Source organism: Bos indicus x Bos taurus, chromosome 28, assembly GCF_003369695.1.
Source record: "Bos indicus x Bos taurus breed Angus x Brahman F1 hybrid chromosome 28, Bos_hybrid_MaternalHap_v2.0, whole genome shotgun sequence".
NCBI lineage: Eukaryota > Metazoa > Chordata > Mammalia > Artiodactyla > Bovidae > Bos > Bos indicus x Bos taurus.
In genome coordinates this window covers 43,358,308-43,378,802 of record NC_040103.1, presented here as the reverse complement: position 1 = coordinate 43,378,802, position 20,495 = coordinate 43,358,308, and the positions used below count along the sequence as shown (strand labels likewise).

Below are 20,495 nucleotides of genomic sequence, written 5' to 3'. Positions count from 1 at the left end.
AGCTTTCAGAATCAGCATTCCACCTCTGGCATCCTTTCCCCTGTCTCACCAAGCACTGTCTTCCATAGTCAGAATCCAAGTTCTCCATCCAGACACTCTGTGGCCCAAGAGTCCTGGATAGGAGACCTCTCTGAGCCTAAGCTTACTAACCTGTAAAATGGACCCTGGGACCTCACAGGGGTGGGGTGTGAGGTTTAGTTGCTTATATATGCAAAGTGGTTTCCCAGCTCTGGTCTGGAAGTCTCCCAGAAATGTCTGTATTCCTGGGTTGTAGGATCCTGTTTGACACCAGTTCTTGCCCTCACTTCTTGTCCTTGGCATCAGACCCAGCAACCTTGCAGCCAGTTCCCCATGGACTCCTCAACTCTGTCACCACCTGGTGAAAAGAGGTGGGGCTGCTCCTTCCCATCAGGCTGCCTGGATGGTCAGCCCAGTCCCTGCAGAGCCCTGCTCCTTGTGAGAGTCCTCAGCTAGAAGAGTCCTATGGACTCTTGGCCTTAGGACCCCAGGGAATACCTGGCATTTGGAGACATCACAAGTGCTGTGCACCCACTGGCCTGGGCTGCAGGGTGGACTTGTCCTCTGGGACATGACCTGGGGCTAAAAGCAGCCAGTGGGCAGTACCACCTCTATCTCATGCCTTCCCCACCCTCATTCACTGCTTTTAGAGGGAAGGAGACAGGGGCCATGTTCTCTTCTTCCTTCAGGGACCCCACTCCAAATTAGGGTCCACCTTTTCTGGAACCCCACAAAGCCCTCCTTTGACAGACACATGCAAAACATATCTAACACACACTTTCTTTGCTCCAGAAGTGCTGGACTAACACATTAGTCAGGCTCTGGCCCCAAATTTAGAAGCATGGGGAAGAGATCAGGCACTGACTCAGGGTGAGAAGGGCTGAATGGCCTTCTCACCACATCCTGGCTGTGTGACCAGGAACAGCCCTTTCATCTCCCTGCCTCTGCTTCCTTATCTGCAGCAATAATAGTAAAGACAGGTGACATTCACTGCCCCGGGTACCAGGTACAATGCCTTAACTGGAACTGTCTCACTTGATCTTCTTAAGCACCCAGGGAGGGACATGCCCATCTCCCCGTTGTACAGATGGAGGAAACTGAGGCGCATGGAGGTTGAGGAGCTGTCCCAGGGTCTCACAGTGGCAGGGCTTAGTGACATGCTGCAGAGTATCTAGCCAATGTCTGTGGCTGGGGGCACCTTAAGCGGTCATCACAGTTTATAGTGTCCGCACACTCTGAACTTACGTGTGTGAACCTTCTCCATTTTCCAAGCATCCCCATGCATGGCATCCCCCACCCGCATTCGAATTCAGCTGCTCCTTGGCTCCCAAAGGTCTCTGTGTAGAGACTACAGGAGGTTCGCTGGGCAACAGGTTAGCCTTAGGTCCAGGAAGTCCCCGCATTTGGTAGTTGCTCCCCACCCCATCTTTCACCCAAGCTCCCAGACACCGTCCCCGTAGCAATAACTGGCCTGTGATGCAAACTGACCTCCAATATCATTGCAGCTACACATGCCCTGTATCCGATCCATTGCCTCCCAGAACCTCAGTGTTCACATCTGCGAAATGGGAGTGGTGAAATGAGCCTCCTGCAGGTTTTGGTAGAGGATCGCCGGCGGGGCCTCGCCCTCGCCGTCAGCCCAGAAGCCCTGGCCGGGCGTGGGGGCAGGCGGCCGGAGGGGCGGGGGCCGGAGCCGGGCGTGGGGCAGGCGCGGGGCGGGCTGCGCGGCGGCGGGGTCGGGGGAGGAGTGGGGGGCGGGTGGCGGGCAGGCGGTGGCGCTGCTCCCGCGTCACAGCGCCGGGCGCGGCGGGGAGATGCGGCTCCTGGCGCTGGCGGTGGCCGTGCTGCTGGCGCGGGCTCCAGCCCCGGGTAAGCGCGGCGGGACCGGGCGGCTCGGGGACCCTGGGGTGGGGCTCGGGTGGCGGGGCCCGCGGAGGCCGGGGCTGGGGACCTGGGACTCGGGCCTGGCCGGGAGGCCCCGACGCCTCCGGGCCGCCCCCTCCCGGTCCCCGTCGGCGCCCGCGAGCCAGGGTCTGTCGGTCCAGGCGGCGGAGCTCAGCGGAGCCTCTGGAGGGTCGGGATGCCGCGTCCCTTCCTCGCTTCCCTCTTGGCTGGGACCCCAGCGCTCCGCCGGACCCTCCGCAGCCCAGTTCTCTCCCAGGGGCCAGGCCTCCAAGTGGAAGACGCGAGCAGGACTCTGCGAGCCCCGGTGTTGGTTTGTTTTCTGTTTTCTTCCCAGCAGTCAGAGCCAACAGCTGTTGGCAGGTTAGTGTGGGCAGCAACTCCCCTTTAATTCTCTTCGGAGAGTTCTTTGGAGGACCGGTCCGAAGGGGCTGCATCTGCCGCCGGCCGTGGGGTTTGGGGACTTGATCGCGGGCATTTTGCGATGACCCGGCCTGGGGATCCTCGGCTGGATGAAGCCGGGCCCTTTCCCCTTTCCCTGAGCACCCGACTTTTGGGACAGCCTCCACCGCACTACTGGCTTCCATTTGGGGTTTCTGCTCCCACTTCTAAGGTGCTGAAGACTTTTCTTTATTTCCCAAGGCTGAAAGGGCAGTGTTGGCTAGAATAATAGTAATAATAAATATATTGATGGCACTCACATTTCCTGGGTGCCCATTGGGTGTTACAGTTATCCCCTTTAATCACACAGTACTTCAAAGAAATAATGACAAGAGTAAATATATATATCCAAGTGCTTTGCAAACATTAATTCAGTTAAACTTGTCTCTGAGGGAAATGCTATTATTATTATCCCTTATTTTATAGATGAGGAAACAGGCCAGGTCCATGAATTGACTTGCTTTAAGTCACAAGGCTTATACCTGGTTTAGCTGGGATTTGAACGCAAGAATCCTGGGTCTAGACCGCTTTTACTGGCTAGGCTGTGTTGCCAGTGTTTTTTAAGTAAGGGGGCTGATTAACAGAGTTAAGTAATTTTCCAGCATTTGGGTGGGTGGCCCAGCATTTGAGCCAGCGTAGATCGAGTCTAATGGGGGATGGGACTTGGTTCCCAGTAGGAAGAAATTTACCCTTCGTCCCCTGGCTACCAGTGCAGTGGGGTTTCCAGCGAACTTGAAATCGGCCCTGTGGGAAATGTTCTTCACAGTTGTTGCTGTCTTGGCTCACAGTTACTGGAGGTTTGACTGAGATAGTTGGGCCAGGGCAGCTCTAGTGGCCAGCAGCCAGCAAGAGGCAAGAAACGGGGCAAGGGTGTTTGTTCCCTGGGCTCCACGACAGACTTCCTAATCTCAGGTGCTGTCAGCCGTGGTGTCCCCAGAGAGGGGCTTTTCCCAGGAAACCTCAGGAGCTTTGAGAACTGGAATTAGGGAGCCTTTATTTATTTGGCCACATTGTGTGACATGTGGGATTTTAGTTCCCTGACCAGGGATCAAACCCACACCCTCTACACTGGAAGTGCAGAGTCTTAACTGCGGACTGCCAGGGGAGTCGCCTGGAATTCGAGAGCCTTTAGCCACCCTGGCTGTGCTCACGGCTGTGTGGTGATGGCAGCTTCTGCTTGGGCCCACTCAGTATGCCAGTCATTCTTTAAGCTTTTCATCCACAGCCCCTGGTTGCGGCACCTCAAAAGAAGGCCTGGCAGATCCACTTTATACCTAAGTCTGGGCTCTTAACTGCTGCCCTTTTCTACATCTCCCTTTTGGGGAAAAGTGGGGCCTTAGGGGTTACCTGGTCCCACCTGTCATTTTACAGCAAGCTGAGGGGGCAGACTATTTACTCAAAGCCACGCTGTAGTCCAGATTGGTGGTTGAGAACCGTCTCTGATGCCCGATGGCCTCGTCGCTAATTCCTGCTCTGCCATGTTCTGTGTGAGCTTGGACAAGTGGCTTAGCTTCTCTGGGCCTTAGCCTTCCTGTCTGTAAAATGGGGATAAACACACTATGAGGATAAATTAAGAAAACACAACTAAAGTGCTTAGAACAGTACTTGCTCTAGAGTTCACATCCAGTAAATGTTAGTGTTCATCATGGGTCAGGGCCTTGTGTTCATCCCGGATGAGAGCTATTTTAAGGTGACCACCTTAATATGAAGGCATTACCCTGTAGGCTGGATCTCCGCTTGGTACTCGGTAAACACTGGCTTCGAGTGTTGTGGGCTTTAAAGGAATTCAGTTATATTTCTTTCAGAGATTTATTTGTCACAAATTCAGACTATCCTTTCAGTGAGATTGAGATTACTGCCAACCGGTACACGCAGAGTGCATCCCTTATCAATGCAGAGGCTCCTGGCCTCCTGAGAGGAGAGAGGAAGTTTCTTCTAGACAGAGAAGCGTGGGGCACAGAGCCATTAGCACTTAGCTCGCCAAGCTGGAGCAGAGGGACCCTAACCTTGCCACCTTTGTGTCCCAGACGAGGCAGGCACTCTGCTTCTGTTAGAAGTTCTATATTCCCCTGTCCCTGGAAGCTGCTATTTCTCACTTCATACCTGTGGGGAGCGGGTAAGTGGGGCAAGGGAGAGAAGATGGTTGAGTACTAGATGAATAGGTTGTGTACTGTTTGGCTATACTGAAGTCCTTTTAGGCTGTTTTCTGAGCTTTAGTTCTTTTCATAACATTATCCAAATGGGAACAAGAGGATTAGACCCCATCAATCTTATCCACAGGAACTCAACATTTATTTACAGGGGGAACCAGCTATGTAATTTGTGGGATTCAGTGCAAAATGGAAATGCAGGGTCCTTCATTTTAAACTTTTTAGGGTTTTAAAAGAGCAACAGCAGAGATTAAATCGAATGGAGCGCCTCCAAGCTTAAGGCCCTGCATGACTGCTGCCCATGCCCCGAGAAGCCCAGCCTTCTTCCTGTAGATCACCGAGTGTGTCGCTTTCTGTTATTTCCACCTGCCCTGTTCTCAGAGCATGCAAAGATTATCAGTATTTCAAAGGTGCTTTTTTAAAGTAGCTTTTTAAATTTATTTTAAAAAATATATTTGTTGTGCCGGGTCTTAATTGCGGCATGTGAATTCTTAGTTGCTGCGTGTGGGATCTGGTTCCCTGACCAGGGATTGAACCCAGGTCCCTGCCTTGGGAGCACAGAGTCTTAGCCACTGGGCCACCAGGGATGTCCCTAAAGGTGCTTTCTTGCTGGAGCCTTATACTCCCCACGCAAGGCATCATCTTCCTGGTTTTGAGATGAGGGAACTGAGGCCCTGAGGACCTCACTCCTAGTAGAACCAGGTTTCCAGCCTGGCTTTGTTGGATTCCAACCCCTGACTCTCTGCCCAGTCCTGCCACACCACTGGCAAGGCCCTGGGTCTTGAGCATCCTGGCGCCCAGCCCATGAGCGGAGGGCAAACCTGGCTACCAGGTCATGGCACATGTGCTTGTTGAAGAAATAAGGTTCTCTGCAACAGGAAGCCTGACCATCTGTTTTGGGTCAGTCTCTTTCTTGCCCATGTTGTCATATTCCTCCTTTAAGAACAGGTCCTGGGGGCCCTGACTGGGGTGCAGTGGCCCCCCAGAGGTCTGCCTGCAGACCTGGGTGGCTGCCTGGGCTATGGTGCAGGGCGCTTCACTGGAGGATACTGATCTTCCCATTTCCAGCCTGCACTAGTTCCTCCTGCCTCAGACCCTTTGCACAGGTGGAACCATCTCCCACGAAGATGACTGCCTCGCTGCTGCCCTGAATTTGTGTCATGAGCCCCGCCTCAGCCTTCCACTCACCCTCACCTCCCCAGGGTTTCTTTCCTCCCTGACACATGGAGATCAGAGTCTCTCTCTCAGTTTTGTAAGCCCCGCATCACTTCTGTGTGGTACCTGACACTGTTTGTAGTCGCGTTCTCCGGGGGGCCTTGGTTCAATTGTCCCAGGGGGCCTGGGTTCAATCCCTGGTCAGGGAACCAGATCCCACATGCTGCAACTAAGAGTTCACATGCCGCAACTAAGACCCGGCACAAACAAATATTTTGTGTGTGTGTGTCTTTTTCCTGATGGCCAGTGCCTCATCCACTGGCCTCTCAGCTCCTTGAGGTCAGGGTGCCTCTTCTCGCAGTGCTTGGCACATGGCTGTGCTCAGCAACTATTTGTCAAGTGATTAAGTGAACAAAGCCTAAGCTAGGGTGTGAGCTGGAGCAAGCGGAGTGCTGAATGTGGAGGTGGCGGGGTGGGGACGGGGTTGGGGGTCTACCTCCCACCTCACTTCCCAGCAGTGCAGGACCAGAAAGCAAGAAATTCAGTTCTCCAGCAGAGTGACTTCAGTGCTGCTTCCTCCTCGGCTGGAGAGGGGAGACTCTGCCCTGCCCGGGGCTGCTCCCTTACCTTATGTGGTGTCAGAGGGTCTGGTGACACCTGCCTGTCCTGCCTGGTAGCTGGCTTGGTCCCTGTTGCCTGCTTTGCCTGCAGGGTGTGGATGCCCTGTTGTTCAGATTGAGACCCAGAGGGGAAAGGCTTGGGCCCCTCCCCAGCACCACACTCTAGTCAGCCTGTCTCTACTGCGTGCCTCTTGGCCGCTCTGCAGTTTCTCTGTTGAGCCATATGCTGCTGCTGCTAAGTCACTTCAGTCGTGTCCGACTCTGTGCGACCCCATAGACGGCAGCCCACCAGGCTCCCCCGTCCCTGGGATTCTCCAGGCAAGAATACTGGAGTGGCTTGCCATTTCCTTCTCCAATGCGTGAAAGTGAAAAGTGAAAGGGAAGCCGGTTGAGCCATATGGGGCCTGATAATTGCCATGGGCAGAAGCTGTGTGATGCTTTCCTCTAGTATTTAAACATCCAGCTCAACAGAGGTCTGCAAGGCACTGGGTTCTCTACCTGCGTTTTCTCCCTCCCTCGAGCAATGCCACTTCTCACAGCTGTTTGCCTTTGGGCTGAGTTGTGTTCCCTGGGCTTGAGGTAGTCATTTCCAGTGTAGAGGGGAGGGCATTGCCTGGGGCGGTGGCTTTCTGAGAAGGTCACTGTTTGCATGGGGAACCATACAACCTGAGAGCCTGTGTCTTTGAACAAAGCTAAATGCCCCGAGGAGCCTGTGGGCAGTATCCTTTCAGTCACCCCCCCATACTCTCGTGTGGAAAGTAGGTGTGGATATCTGGGCTGGTGGGAAGACTAGGGCCGAAATGAGCCTTCCTGGGAGGAAGGTTGAATTGCTTCACTGGGGCCGCTGTCGCAAAGTGCCGCAGGCTGGGGGCTTCAGCAGCAGGTTTAGTTTCTCCCAGCCCAAAGGCCAGAAGTCTGCAGGGTCGCTGTCTTCTGAGCCTTTCTCCTTGGGCTCTAGTCGGCCGTCTTCTCCTTATATGTTTACATGATCTTTCCTCCGTCCGTGTCTGCTTCCTAATCTCCTCTTATAAGACACCAGTCATGTTGGATTAGAAAAGGAAATGGCAACCCACTCTAGTATTCTTGCCCGGGAAATCCCGTGGACAGGAACCTGGTGGGTTACAGTCCATAGGCTCGCAAAGAGTGACTGAACAACGACAGCATGTTGGATCGGGGTCCTCCCTAAGGGCTTCCTTTTAACCTAGTCATTTCACTAAAGGGTCTCTCTCCAATACAGTCCCATTCGGAGTTCCTGGGGATTAGGGCTTCAGTATAGGAATTTGCGGAGAAGGTAATGGCACCCCACTCCAGTACTCTTGCTTGGAAAATCCCATGGACGGAGGAGCCTGGTGGCTGCAGTCCACTGGGTCGCGAGAGTCGGACACAACTGAGCGACTTCACTTTCACTTTTCACTTTCACGCATTGGAGAAGGAAATGGCAACCCACTCCAGTGTTCTTGCCTGGAGAATTCCAGGGACGGGGAGCCTGGTGGGCTGCCGTCTATGGGGTCGCACAGAGTCGGACACGACTGAAGCGATGTAGCAGATAGGAATGTGTGGGGGACACTGTTCAGCCCATAGCAAGGGTCTTGGCACATCAGTGGGAGTGACATGTTTGGGCCATCTGTAAGAGAGGGGCTAACTGAAGGCAGAGAGGCGTTTCCATCTTTAACTGGGGAAGATGGTGCACTTTGCTCCATTTCCCGGGAGCTGCTAACTCAGCCTGAGCTGCAGAAGTGGAAGAGTTACTAGTTTGCCTCCAGGATGGAATCTGGCCTCCCATGAGGACCGGAGCACTTGGCATGTTCTCCTGGTTTCAGCCACTATAAATAACCCCTCCTTCCTGCCGCGTTAATAGGAGGAGACGAGGGTGTGGGGTCCCGGCTGTGCGCTCATCCCATCCATGCTGTTTCAATTTCCTGCCTTCCCCAGCTCTCCTTGCTTCCAGTGGGGAGACCCTGGGGGCGGGCCGAGCAGGGCTTCAGTCCTGGAAGCCAGCTGCTCCATCTCGGCTGCACTCCGCCTGCCAAACTCTCGGGCAGCTGTTAAAGTGGGGTCAGCCTGGCATTTCTGTGCTCTTCAGGGGGCTCCCACCATGGGGCCTGAGCGGACTTTGGGGAAATGCTTTTGGTCTAATATGCCGTGGTGTGTGGGCTGGTGGGAGAGCTGCAGGGAAACAGTGAGGGCAGCCCCTCCTTTGTCCTGTGTGAGTGACTTGTGTAGATAGAGATTGTTACTAGGGGCGTGTGCCTTCCTTGGGTACCTGTTGATCTGCAGTCCCGAGTGTCTCCCTGGGCGGCTTTTTCTTTGTCACTGTAAACATACAAGACCTCATTCTTGTTCACAGTGAGCTGAGTCCAGCCAAGCATCCATCTTTTCCTTCTGAATTCACTTCCATCTATTTTTTTTAATGGTAACAAAAGACTATCACAGTGCTGTTAGCTGAATAATGACCCCCAAAGATGTCTGCATCCTGATCCCTGGAACTGTGAATGCAGTTTAAAAGGCACTTTATGGATGTGATTAAGTCAAGGATCCTGAAATATCCTGGAGTGTCCTGGTGGCCTGGCTTTTAAGAGCTGAGAAGCAAAAGAAAATAGACTCTCAAGTTGTATCTCTTGAGGTGTTCAGTTTATTAAATGAACAGTGGAAACTATGTCAAAACGATATGTAAGGAGGAGCTTATTGCCTGAATTTTTACAATGAAGGATACTGTTTGTGTTAAACTCTCCCTGTCACCCCAGCACACACAGGGCCTCACCTTGTTGACTCACAGCCTCTTCACAGTGTAAGGACCAGATCTTTACTCTCTTTTTCATCCTTCCTCCTTGCTTACGTATAGTGCTGACCAGGGTTCAAAGTCTTGGGCAACTCTGCCATCCAGGCCCCCAAGTCCCCTCATGTGACCGGGAGGGGGTATTTGGGGGCTATTAGTAGTTTGGGATGACCTCGGGGACACCTGCTCTTGCAGTAGGGCATCATGCTTCCTGGAGTTGCTTGCTGGGCAGTGCAGGGATGATGATGTGGGATCTGGTGAGAAGACAGCCCAGCTTGGAGAGTAGCAGGCTCTGGGCATCTTGTCCTTCCTGGACTCTGCCTGCCAGGGGGAGGCTGCACTCATGAGCTCCCGGGCTGCACAGCTGCAATATGTAATCCTGCAGACGCCGTGCAGTGTGTCTACTGGGAGAAGACCTGGGCAAGGGTACTGGGCTGGCTGATCTTGGGTGGACAGGGAGTGGCACCCTCGAATGTCAGCTTGGAGCAGAACCGTGGCTGGTGAGAGTCAGCCCTGAGACCAAAGGACAAGAATTCAACCTGGGCCTGGTTTCCTGGAGCGTATTTCCGGTTGCTGGGCGAGTCTGGTACCCCTCTCTGCTCCTGGGCTCATTGGCTCTTTTTTCCTGCACTTCAGCTGTTAGACCGTGGATCATGGTCCTAAGAGGCTTGGAGTGAGAAACCAAGGCACCTCTGTCATTCCAGCTCCCTGGTACTGGTTTAACACTCACCTGACCAGTACTGATAATCTGCCTTGGATGTAGCTGAAAGAGCGGAGACAGGGACTGGGGCCACAGGGCCGCCTCCTCAGGAAGGTGATGAAACGGATTGAAGCAGGCCTTGGGGAGGCAGGTAGGAAAGGCGGATTTGATGTAAGCTGGATATTTTTAAGAGCTTCCCCGAATTTAAATCTTTATGTGAAAGCTCCTGAATTTTAGATATCAGCAACTAACTGAAAACAGAGAAAAGCATCTAGGCCAGGTGATCAGTGACATCCCACTTGCAGGGGATCGTCTCACAGGTTGAGGACATGGGGGCCACAGAGACCCACTGCATGCCCCAAGGAGGGCTCCTTCGTGAAGGCAGCGTGAGCATAGATGGGGTGGAGGTGGCCGGCCTCTCTGGCCTGCGCATCACTCTGGCTCCTTGAAGAAAGAGGCTGTGTGTGCGCACCTGGGGAGTGGCGGTAGCCTTCCTCATTCTCTTCCTCCCTGTTTTCGCTGCAGAGGTCTGTGGAGCCCTCAACGTCACTGTGTCCCCGGGGCCCGTGGTTGACTACCTGGAGGGGGAAAATGCCACTCTTCTCTGCCACGTCTCCCAGAAGAGGCGAAAGGACAGCTTGCTGGCTGTGCGCTGGTTCTTCGCGCGACCAGACTCCCAGGAAGCCCTGATGGTTAAGATGACCAAGCTCCGGATAGTGCAGTACTACGGGAATTTCAGCCGCAGCGCCTACCGGCAGAGGCTGCGCCTCCTTGAGGAGCGGCGTGGGGCACTCTACACGCTCTCTGTCTTGACCCTCCAGCCAGCAGATCAAGGGCATTATGTCTGCAAAGTCCAGGAAATCAGCAAGCACAGGAATAAGTGGACAGCTTGGTCCAACGGTTCCTCGGGGACAGAAATGAGAGGTAAGAATACGTCTTCTCTCTGGGCAGAGGGGAAGGGGCCAAGTCAGAGGGTCTCCCTCCAGCTGGCCAAACAGTGGCCTCCAGGACAGTCCTACTGAGCTAGAATACATCTTTCTGGACTCTAAAGGCCATGGTGAGAGCCAGGCCATGAGAATGAGGATAGGTCTTTATGTGGATGCTGGGACTGACTTGTGCTATAGACGTAAGTCAGGACAGAAGGTGTCTGGCCCCATGCCAGCCAACCTGCCCTGGGCAGACTTGTTTTGTACCTGAAAGATGGGACTGGCTGCGTGCTTCATTTGCCTCTAGCTCAGGTCTGCACTGCCTTGACTGCTTTGCCTGGGGATGGGAGTGCCGGATGCCTTTGAGAGGAGGCACACATTGGGAGTGCCTTGCTGTGAATTGCCAGGCCTCAGAGCAGGGCAGCCTGGTGGCTCTGATCCATCGCCCAGAGGAACTGATCCAAGCCTCAGGGAGCAGCTCACTCAGAAATTCATCCAAAAGTGGGTAAGGGACCAGAGGTGGCCCTCCCTTTCTGGAAACAGATAAGAGGCATGGGCCGTGTTCTGGAACATCTTAGCTACCAAATGCTATATTTAAGGGTTATCCTTTTTTTTTTTTTGGTGGAGTTCCCATGTGTGGCTTGTAGGATCTGAGATCCCTGACCAAGGATTGAACCTGGACCCAGGCAGTGAAAGCATCGAGTCCTTACCACTGGATCACCAGGGAGTTTCCCAGTGGTTATCATTTTTTACCACTGATGTTCCATTCAAGAAGCCACCTATAGCAGTTTTAATAAGACTTGTTATTGTGTGCTAAAATTACATCTTTGATTGCTTTGCTCATGAATTTGGCCTGGTAGAAAAATCAAGAGAACCACAAAATAAACCTGACGATAAATCTAATTTTATTTTATACGTGTCATTTAAATTAAAGGCAATAGTGATGCCGTTAAAGGGACAGAACTCAGCTGTGAACAGGCATTTTTAACATCCTGTTTGTCATCCAATGGCTTCCCTGGTGACTCAGTGGTGAAGAATCTGCCTGCCAAGCAGGAGACACAGGAGATGCAGGTTCGATCCCTGGGTTGGGAAGATTCCCTGAAGGAGGAAATGGCAACCCACTCCAGTATTCTTGCCTGAGAAATCCCACGGAGAGAGGAGCCTGGTGGCCTACAGTCCATGGGTCACAAGAGTCAGAACACACTGAGCGACTGAGCACGCATATGTCAAAGTAAATAATTCACACGGATAGTCCAACTTCATCGGTCTTTGGAGTTTGCTTGTCTTCATGTTCTTAAGCACGGAATGATTATTATCTGAAATGTTGTGCACTTTTTCTCTTTAAGCAAATTAATTCAAGACAACAAATGACTATTAATATAAATATGTATTTTGGCACAGAAAATAGAAAAATCAGATGACCACAGGCTGAGGAGAGAATCCACTCTGGATATCACTTGGCTCTGAAACATATGATCTTAAGTTATACCCTTTTTAACTCTTATGTCCCGGTGTATTCTGGAGCCCTGTAGTAAATCTCTGGGCAGTAACGACTCCCTGCCGATTAGAATAGATAAAAAGGTTCATCGCATCCACGTAAGTGCTGTCGGCACATCCATTATTCAGGTGTGTCCCCGTCAGTGAGTGAAGCTGGGTTCCTTCTAGAACATTTACTTGGTTACATGTTACCACAACTTAAGGTGGTTTGCGCAACTACACTGAAACTAGTCTCTTTCCCCCACTGCCTGGTACTTTGATCTGCTCTTGTGAGTGTGAGAGGAAGGGGTGGAGTTACAAGGGGGTGTCCAGGGAATTGTGCATAAACTGCAACCGGCCACATTCCTGCCGTGTCCCTAAGGTGGTGTCTCCTGACACAGTCCAGCTCCTTAGCCGTGTGCTTGCAGAGTGCTTTCCCAGCGTCATGCAGAACGAGAAATCTGAACAAAAATTTAAAAACAGACCAAATAACCAATCTACCCCAACAACTGCAATTTTATTTGCTTTATTTTGCCCTATGTGTGTTTTTGAGTTTCTCCAAAATTGGAGTAAGTCCTTGAGCATGTGTGTTGAGGTGACTAAAAAAATAAGTAGCAAATTATTGGGAAAAAATTCTATGTTAATAAATGAGTTTGTCCTGGGTTTTTTCCTGAGGACATCTCTGAAAGGGTGTGGCTAAAAAATATAGGCTGTATTAATTTGGGGCAAAACATAAGTTGTCATTTTATGTTTTAACTGAACAAATTATTAAAGTATGATGGAGAATTGGGGATTTTGAAGAATGGGAAAGATTTAAATTGGGGTTTGTGTGAAAACCACATGTATATGAGACCGTGGAGGGGGCGCACTCGTGATTCTAGGAGACGATAGTTATCATCTTCCAAAGAAGATGGGAAGCAATGAAGAACGAACATGTGTGAGCCTCTAGGTTACTGGAGTCATGCTTGTCTTACTTTAGAGAATCTGCCATATCCCACGAGCTTGTCAGTGTCAGCTGACTGCACGGAGGCAGGAGGAAAGGCGAGGATGCCGTGCAGCTCTTCAGTGGCTTGTGCCACGTGACCGTCTCAGTGAGCCAGAAGCCCTGCCTGCAGAGACCCTGGATCCAAGAGCCCTAAGTGACATGTGGTGTTGGAACCCTCTGGAGAGGTTTCCAGGAGGGTGGGTGTTAGGTTTGATTTCATTTAATTGCTTCATCAATGATTTGAAAAGGGGGCACATGTCACCGTAATGAACTTTACATAAAATACAAAACCGGGAAATGTTCTTAACATCAACAAGGAATAAAACATAGCAAATGGGAATCCAGAAAGGTGGGTAACACAAGCAGGATATAACAGAATGAGATTCAGTTTGGAAAACGGCAGAGTGATGTACATCTAGGGGAAACGGCTCACAGGCAATGGTGGAGAGTCAATAGGAGGCTCTCCGTGCAGCGACTTCGGTGGTGTCAGTGGCAAATTAGATGCTCATCTGTAGGGTGACAGGGGGCTTCCCTGGTGGCTCAGTAGGTAAAGAATCTGCCTCTAATGCAGGAGACCTGGGTTTGATCCCTAGGTTGGGAAGATTCCCTGGAGAAGGAAATAGCTTCCCACTCCAGCATTCTTGCCTGGAAAGTCCCATGGATAGGAGGCTGATGGGCTACAGCCCTTGGGATCACAAGAGTTGGATACAACTTAGCGACTGAACCACCACTGCAGGGTGATATGGCAGAGCGGACAGCCATGCTATCTCCATCCGTGTACAAACTGGCCTGGTGTCCCTAAGAGGGAAGCTGGCTGTGTTATGTGTACTCTGCTGGGGAGACACTAGTGTTCACTGTGCAGTCTATTTGGGGAGCCCCATTTGCAGAAAGACAGATTCGATCTAGAGAAGAGTAGCAAACGTGATATCGGAGCGAGAGGCAGCCTCCAGAGTATGATCGGTTTAGCTGAGGAAGCTTTGCTGGGCTCAGTGAATTGCATATGGACTAGAGTGCTTGGTGGATTCGTTTATTCCTCACTCAGCGGGGATTTATTTCATGGAGCACCTGCTCTGTACCTCGCTGTGCTGGAAACTTGGGGACACAGGGTGGATCTATCTATAGGGTGGCAGATACAGAAGCAGATATGATGTCATGGTGTCTGGTGCAATGATGCAGGTGTGCACGGAGCATGGTGTGAATGCATAGGCGGCCCCTGAGGATGAGGAGCAGGCAGTGCTTGAGCTGCCATTGGCTGTTTATGTGGGGCAGCAGATGAGATGAGGCGGCATCTTGGTGGGTAGGGTGTCCCACAGCACTGAATCAGGACTGCTGGAGTCTGAACTGGGAGGGGAGGTGGCAGTGGGTGTAGGGGAAGCAGGCTGGGCTGATGGCGGAGGGGACAATACTGAATGGCAAAGCATTTCCACTTGATTCTGTAAGCTAGTGTTCTCAGCCTTACCTAATGATCAGTATCACCAAAGCCAGATTCTGAAGTATCTACCCTAGAGATTCTAGTCTGTTCAGCCTGGGTTGGAATTTGAATGTTTAACATCTAGTCTAGGTGATTTTCGGGGTTTCTTAGGTGGTGCTAGTGATAAAGAACCCACCTGTCAATGCAGGAGATGTAAGATTCAGGTTTGATCCTTGGGTCAAGAAGATCCCCTGCAGGAGGGCATGACATGGAGAATTCCATGGAGGGCTGCAGTCCATAGAGTCGCAAAGAGTAGGACACAAATGAATTGACTTAGCAGACTAGGTGATTTTATCATCAGGCGTTTGTGGAGAGTCTTTTCTTTAGTCCTTGGCAAGTCCATGAAGCATATAGAGTCTTTTGACAGACCCCTCTGGGAGGACCAGGCTACAGAGTGAAGAGGCAGTCCTTTGTGGCTGCATGGGCCTTGTGAAAGTGTTAGTTGGTCAGTCATGTCCGACTCTTTTAGACCCTATGTATTGTAGCCTGCCAGGCTCCTCTGTCCATGGAATTCTCCAGGCAAAATACTGGAATGGGTTGCCGTCCCCTTATCCAGGGAATCTTCCCAACCCAGGGATTGAACCCTGATCTCCTGCATTGTAGGCAGATTCGTTACCATCCGAGCCACCAGGGAAGCCCATTGCACAGGCTTTAAATGATGCCAAATTCGATAGTAGGAATGGAGAGACATTAAAGGTCAAATAAGGAGACTTTAATAACTGGATTCGGCAAGGGAGAAAACTCTGGGGTGATACCCAGGAGAGTAACTCAGCGTGTCCAGGGTGACAAAGGGAGCGTAAGAGATGGAGCTCATCCACAGGGAAACTGAGAGTGAGCTGGGCGGAGGCACCCACTGATGGCCAGTAAGTATGCAGAAACGTGCATCTGAAGGGCCCGTCCGATCTGGCTTGTGAGAACTGAATCTGAATTAGGCAGGTGAAATCACCAGAGGGTGAGTTACTTTCTGAGGGGCAGGGGCCAAGGCGAGGAGCCTTGGGAAACACTAGTATTTGGGGCAGCAGATGGAGCTAGCTTGGCTTGGTGTCTGGGATGGGCTCCTCTGGGCCAACCTCATGGCTGTCTGGAAAGGGCAAAGTCTTTTCAGTAAGAGAGCAACAGCGGAGGGTAAGGACACAGCAGCTTCTTCCTCGGTCCCAGACGGTCCCACAGACTGGGGAATTCAGAGATGCTCCAGGCAGGAGGGAGGTGCATTGGCTTGATCCTGGCTGCCAGGTAAGCCCTGTGTCCTCTTTATTGGGAAAATGAGGAAGGGAGACAGAGTGACTGATAGCCGTGGGTGGATCGAAGGGGTGGTCCCTCCCTATGGGGTCACTGCCGGGCCCCAGCTGCCCCCAGGATGGATATGAGATGGGAGAGGTGAGTGGGGGGTCTTCACTGCCAGGGTGAGGTGAAGGGCGTCTCTCCAGCCCAGACCACAGGGACCCCTCTTGTGGCATTTGAAGTGCCCCTCCACCCCACATCTTGCTCTACCCCACTTTCCAATCTGCACTTTGATTTGCCATCTTAACAGCTCTGTTCCCTCTGCTTTGGTTCCAATAAATATTTTGATGGTGGGGGGAAAAAACAAAGGATCTCTAGGAAACAGCTTCTGGCTCATTCATCGTGAGCAGGTCAGATGCAGGGGTGGATCTCATTGCAGGTGAGACAGGAGGAAGTGAACTACACAGTCCTGCCCTGGCCAACACCAAGAATGTGGGGAGGTCCAGTCTGGAGTGCCGCGTGCCCAGCACGGAACAGGCAGAGCGAGGCTGGAGTTGATGGAGCAGGGAAGTCAGGATGGGAACAGAGGGAGCATGGGCAGTGATTTGGGGTAATTTCCAACCGGGAGATGAAGCTGTTCAGCAGGGTCTCTTAAGGGGAGCCTTATTGATGGTTGGGAGGGTCAGGATTTTCTGAGTTGGAGGCTTCATAGATTGATGAATGCAAAGTTTTCCAAATGCTCTTGGTTCCTTTAGGCCAAAAGAAATAAATAATAAGTTTGCTTTTTAAGTAGTTGGGTCCAACAGCCTTAAAAAGGATTTCTGTTCTAAACACAGCATGATGTATCCCTAGGCACGGAGACGAGCTGTTCTCTTTGGGGAAGATTCCAAGATCACTTACAAATCGAGGTGAAGATTTGCCATTTTAGGGGGCACCATCTGTCGTCTAGGTGCAAAACAAAGCATTTTAACCACTTGTAACCAGTGTTTTCACAAATCGTGGTGCTTTCGGACACTCACGTTACACTGTCCCTGTAGACACAGGTGTTACAGCATCTGACCTGGCGTGTGTCCTGTGCGCTCAGCGCTGCCTGGTACTCGCAGCGCCTCAGGTGTGCGGTTTACAGAGGAAGCTGCCCGTCTTCCTTAAGCCTTTCCGCGCACCCTTCGCCCTGTCCGCCCCGCGTCGCCTCATCCAGGTGCGTCTGGTGGCTTTGTGCCTGCTTTCTCTGATCGGCCCTGCCCGCCCCACGTCGCCTCATCCAGGTTCGTCTGGTGGCTTTGTGCCTGCTTTCTCTGATCGGCCCTGCCCGCCCCGCGTCGCCTCATCCAGGTTCGTCTGGTGGCTTTGTGCCTGCTTTCTCTGATCGCCCCTTGGCCTCCCTTTGCTGCCGCTGCTCCCCAAGCTTTGGTGGTGTCTCTGCCTCTGTGCCTTTGCCATCCTGTCTGATGCCCCAGCGGCCTCCCACATCTGTCCTCCTTTCTGCACTGATCAGCCTGGTCTCTCTCAGGACACGCAGACCCTGGATAGTTGTAATCATGAGGACAGCCCTGAGGGGGTAAACCAGCTCCTAAGCCTGGATTTTCTTCAGGAGAGTTTCCAAGATGAAGCCTGAAGATAACTGGGGTTCCTGGTCAACGACAGGCTCTGGCAGAGTCCTGGGTGCCACATGTCCCTAACAGTTATTGACACGGGCCAGTTAGGGGCTCTGCGTGAGGGTGCCACATGGGCCCTTTCCCCCAGGGAGTGTGGGCCCCAGGGTTCTCAAGAGTGAGGCTGTCGTTCATTTAGGCTTCTGTTTTTAGGGGCAGAGCAGCTTCCATTCCTGGTTCTCCAGGCTCTGTACAAAATTATCGTCAATGGCTTTTCAGCCAGGTTCTGCCACCCAGAGATTCAGAAGCAGTCTGATATTCTAAGCAGAATTCAATCTCCTTCTTTTCAGACGGAGATGTTTTCATTAACGGTGAAAATGCTAATAATGCAAGCAATTTGTAAGGGCTGTCTCCTGCAATTTAAACAGTATTTCAACCCCAAATAACATATTTTAACAAATCGTATTGTTATTTGACTTCAGATTATATAAGTGAGCTTTAAATGTTACAAGTGGACAAAGAAAATGGAAAACTGTGTTTACCCTAAACGTGTTTAGGGGAAAAGATGAAATTATAATTTCTTATCTATTTAACACTGAAATATTAGAGAGAATTTAATAATTGGATCTGAAAGTACCACCACAGGGAACTGATATTTCAAGTTTCAGTGGAAGAAATTAAATAATTCCTTTTTCCCCAGAGACACGGAGCAGATAATTAGGAATGAGATTAACTAAACATTTAGTGCTACTGCTTAATTAGGCAAGCTCACATCATGATGTTTAGAGTGTCAACAGGTCCAGATACTCAAAGGGAACAAATTGACAACCAGAGTGTAATTTAAACACAACTTCAAACAATCCTTCATTGTGTCTATCCTCATTCTAACTGCCGTGGTCTTGGAAGAATTTAAGAGAGTGGAACAAACTCAGGAGCATGTATGAAGCCCCAGTTTATGAGCCTGTCATCCCTGTGCTTTGCCCAAAGAGAGGTACGTGTGGGGAGGTTTGATCCCCACTGTCCTGGGACCCAACCTCACAATCTGGAGAAGAAGTATGTCGATATGGGTATATATTGGATAGACTTTACTGACATAGCTGATAGAAAGTCTGAAAAGGCCATAGAGGAGGCTGACACTTGCATGAGAGTACGGAAAAGACAAGGTCACATACGCGGGGGAACGGGAGAGGTTCACATGGAGGATGTGGCATTCCACTGGGGCCGCAGGGTGAGCAGGGCTCTTCGACTGCGGGCCACGCCCGTCAGGAGAGGAAACAGCCAGAGCAAAGGCGTGGATGGGAGAGAAGAGGGATTTGCAAATAACTGAATGGAGCTGGACGCATGTTTGTGGTTGGTGAGGGCTGAGGCGGATGGTGATAAGAGGAAAGGCTGCCACGGTGGCCCTGGTCAGGGACCTTGCCTCCAGGTATCCTGTGAAGTTCTTAGACAAACCCACGTGCCTGACATGTGCTGGTATAACGAGCTTTTTAGTGAAGGACTGAATGAGTGATCCAGATCACTCATGGTTTTGAATAACGTGCCATTTTAATTAATAGTAACAAGTAGTGGAAGGTGGTAGCAAGAAGATAAGATATAGGGACGTCCTGCTGGTCCAGTGGTTGAGAATCTGCCTGCCAGTTCAGGGGACATGGGTTCAGTCCCTCCTCCGGGAAGATCCACATGCCAAGGGAGGGGGAACCTAAGCCCGTGCGCCACAACTGCTGAGTCCAGGTGCCTGGAGCCTGCGCCCTACAAGAGAAGCCACTGCGATGAGAAGCCAGAGTAGCCGCCACTTGCCACCACCAGAGAAAGCCCCACACAGGAACAGAGATCCATCGCAGCCAAAAATAGATAATTCTTTCTTAGAAAAAGAGGGTAATATATAGATCTATCCCAGGGTCGTGTCTGGAGAGGGCTTGGTAAAACTTACCAAGCCTTAAGTCTTAATATTTTCTAAATACAGATGGCCTTTGTATTCTGTAGCTGATTCCATCTCAGAATGCATAGCTCTTATCCCACTGCCTTGTCACAATGGGAAGTCTATTTAATATGAGTTTTTGTTTGCTCTTTTGCTGTATTTTCTAGAATTTGTCTTAGAGTGAACGCAAAGGAAAGAGTGGCCTAAAATAGACAAAGTTGGAGCTCTTCTTTTCTCATCAGCTGCTCCATCAGAGCAGGTCACCCAGAGGTCCTATGCACATGCATGGCTTTGTCCAAGCCCCAAGAGAGGCCACTTTCAGCCTGAGGCTTGGAGGGTCAAGGGAGAAAGGAAGCAATCGGCAAACTTCAGAGAGCAGAAACAGAGGCGGTCTCTGTGTCTCTCTGGGTTTTAGTTGCCTTTCTTGAGAACACCGAGTCAGTTATAAATAGTGAGGACACAGCTACATTTAGTTTTTTCCTTGGGAAACCATCTCATCGTTGAATAAGAAAGGTCAGCGAAATGACTATAATAATTTTTGAATTTGAGCCACGGTATTGACTCCTCTTTTTTTTTATTTAAGAATCTTGTGCACATTTCATATCACTAGAGCTCATAACTCAACCTATGCTCTTCAGTTTAATCCAGGGAAAACAAGAGTAACAGCAAAACCTAAAGAATAAACATATCACACAAGTGTTGTTTGCAAAGAACTCCAAAAGAGCCCCTTAATAACATATCTCTGTGCGCAGAAATACAAGGCGAAGAATACCGCTTTCTCTGGTCCTTGCAGATTTTCTCTCCTATTACTCTATGCAGAATGTTGCCTGCTTAAGGTCTGCAGGCTTCCCGCCTCCATTCTATAAGAAACTAAGAACTCTCTGGCCAAAAAGTGATTGTGATACCCAGAGCCAGCAGCTCCAAGGTTAGAGCCCTCCAGAGAAATCAGCTCCAAAGGCCTGGTGAGCTGGTGCAATCCCCCTGCTTCTGATGCAGATCTTCCATGGGAAGCAAGGTGCTGGGTAGGCCTGGGCTCCCTGCCCTGGACTCTCTTCTCAGCCTTCTACAATGTAAGTTGGTCCCAGGACCAAGCTTTCTCTGGGATACCTTGACCCACCAATACAGCATCATAGTCATCGCATTC

At 51.1% G+C, this 20,495-nt stretch overlaps 1 protein-coding gene across 2 annotated transcripts in view; it reads left to right on the top strand.

The window, feature by feature from the left end:
- Window positions 1-1,771: 1,771 nt before the first annotated feature.
- Window positions 1,772-20,495, top strand: part of VSTM4 (V-set and transmembrane domain containing 4) — an 81,238-nt gene continuing 62,514 nt past the window's right edge. Inside the window, exons 1-2 of one of the 2 annotated variants that reach the window (XM_027530529.1) lie at window positions 1,772-1,887; window positions 10,288-10,686. In XM_027530529.1, coding sequence (XP_027386330.1) covers window positions 1,833-1,887; window positions 10,288-10,686 — 454 coding nt within the window. In that variant the 5' untranslated portion in view covers window positions 1,772-1,832. The remainder of the gene's footprint in view (window positions 1,888-10,287; window positions 10,687-20,495) is intronic. The other variant, XM_027530530.1, reaches the window with a different exon arrangement.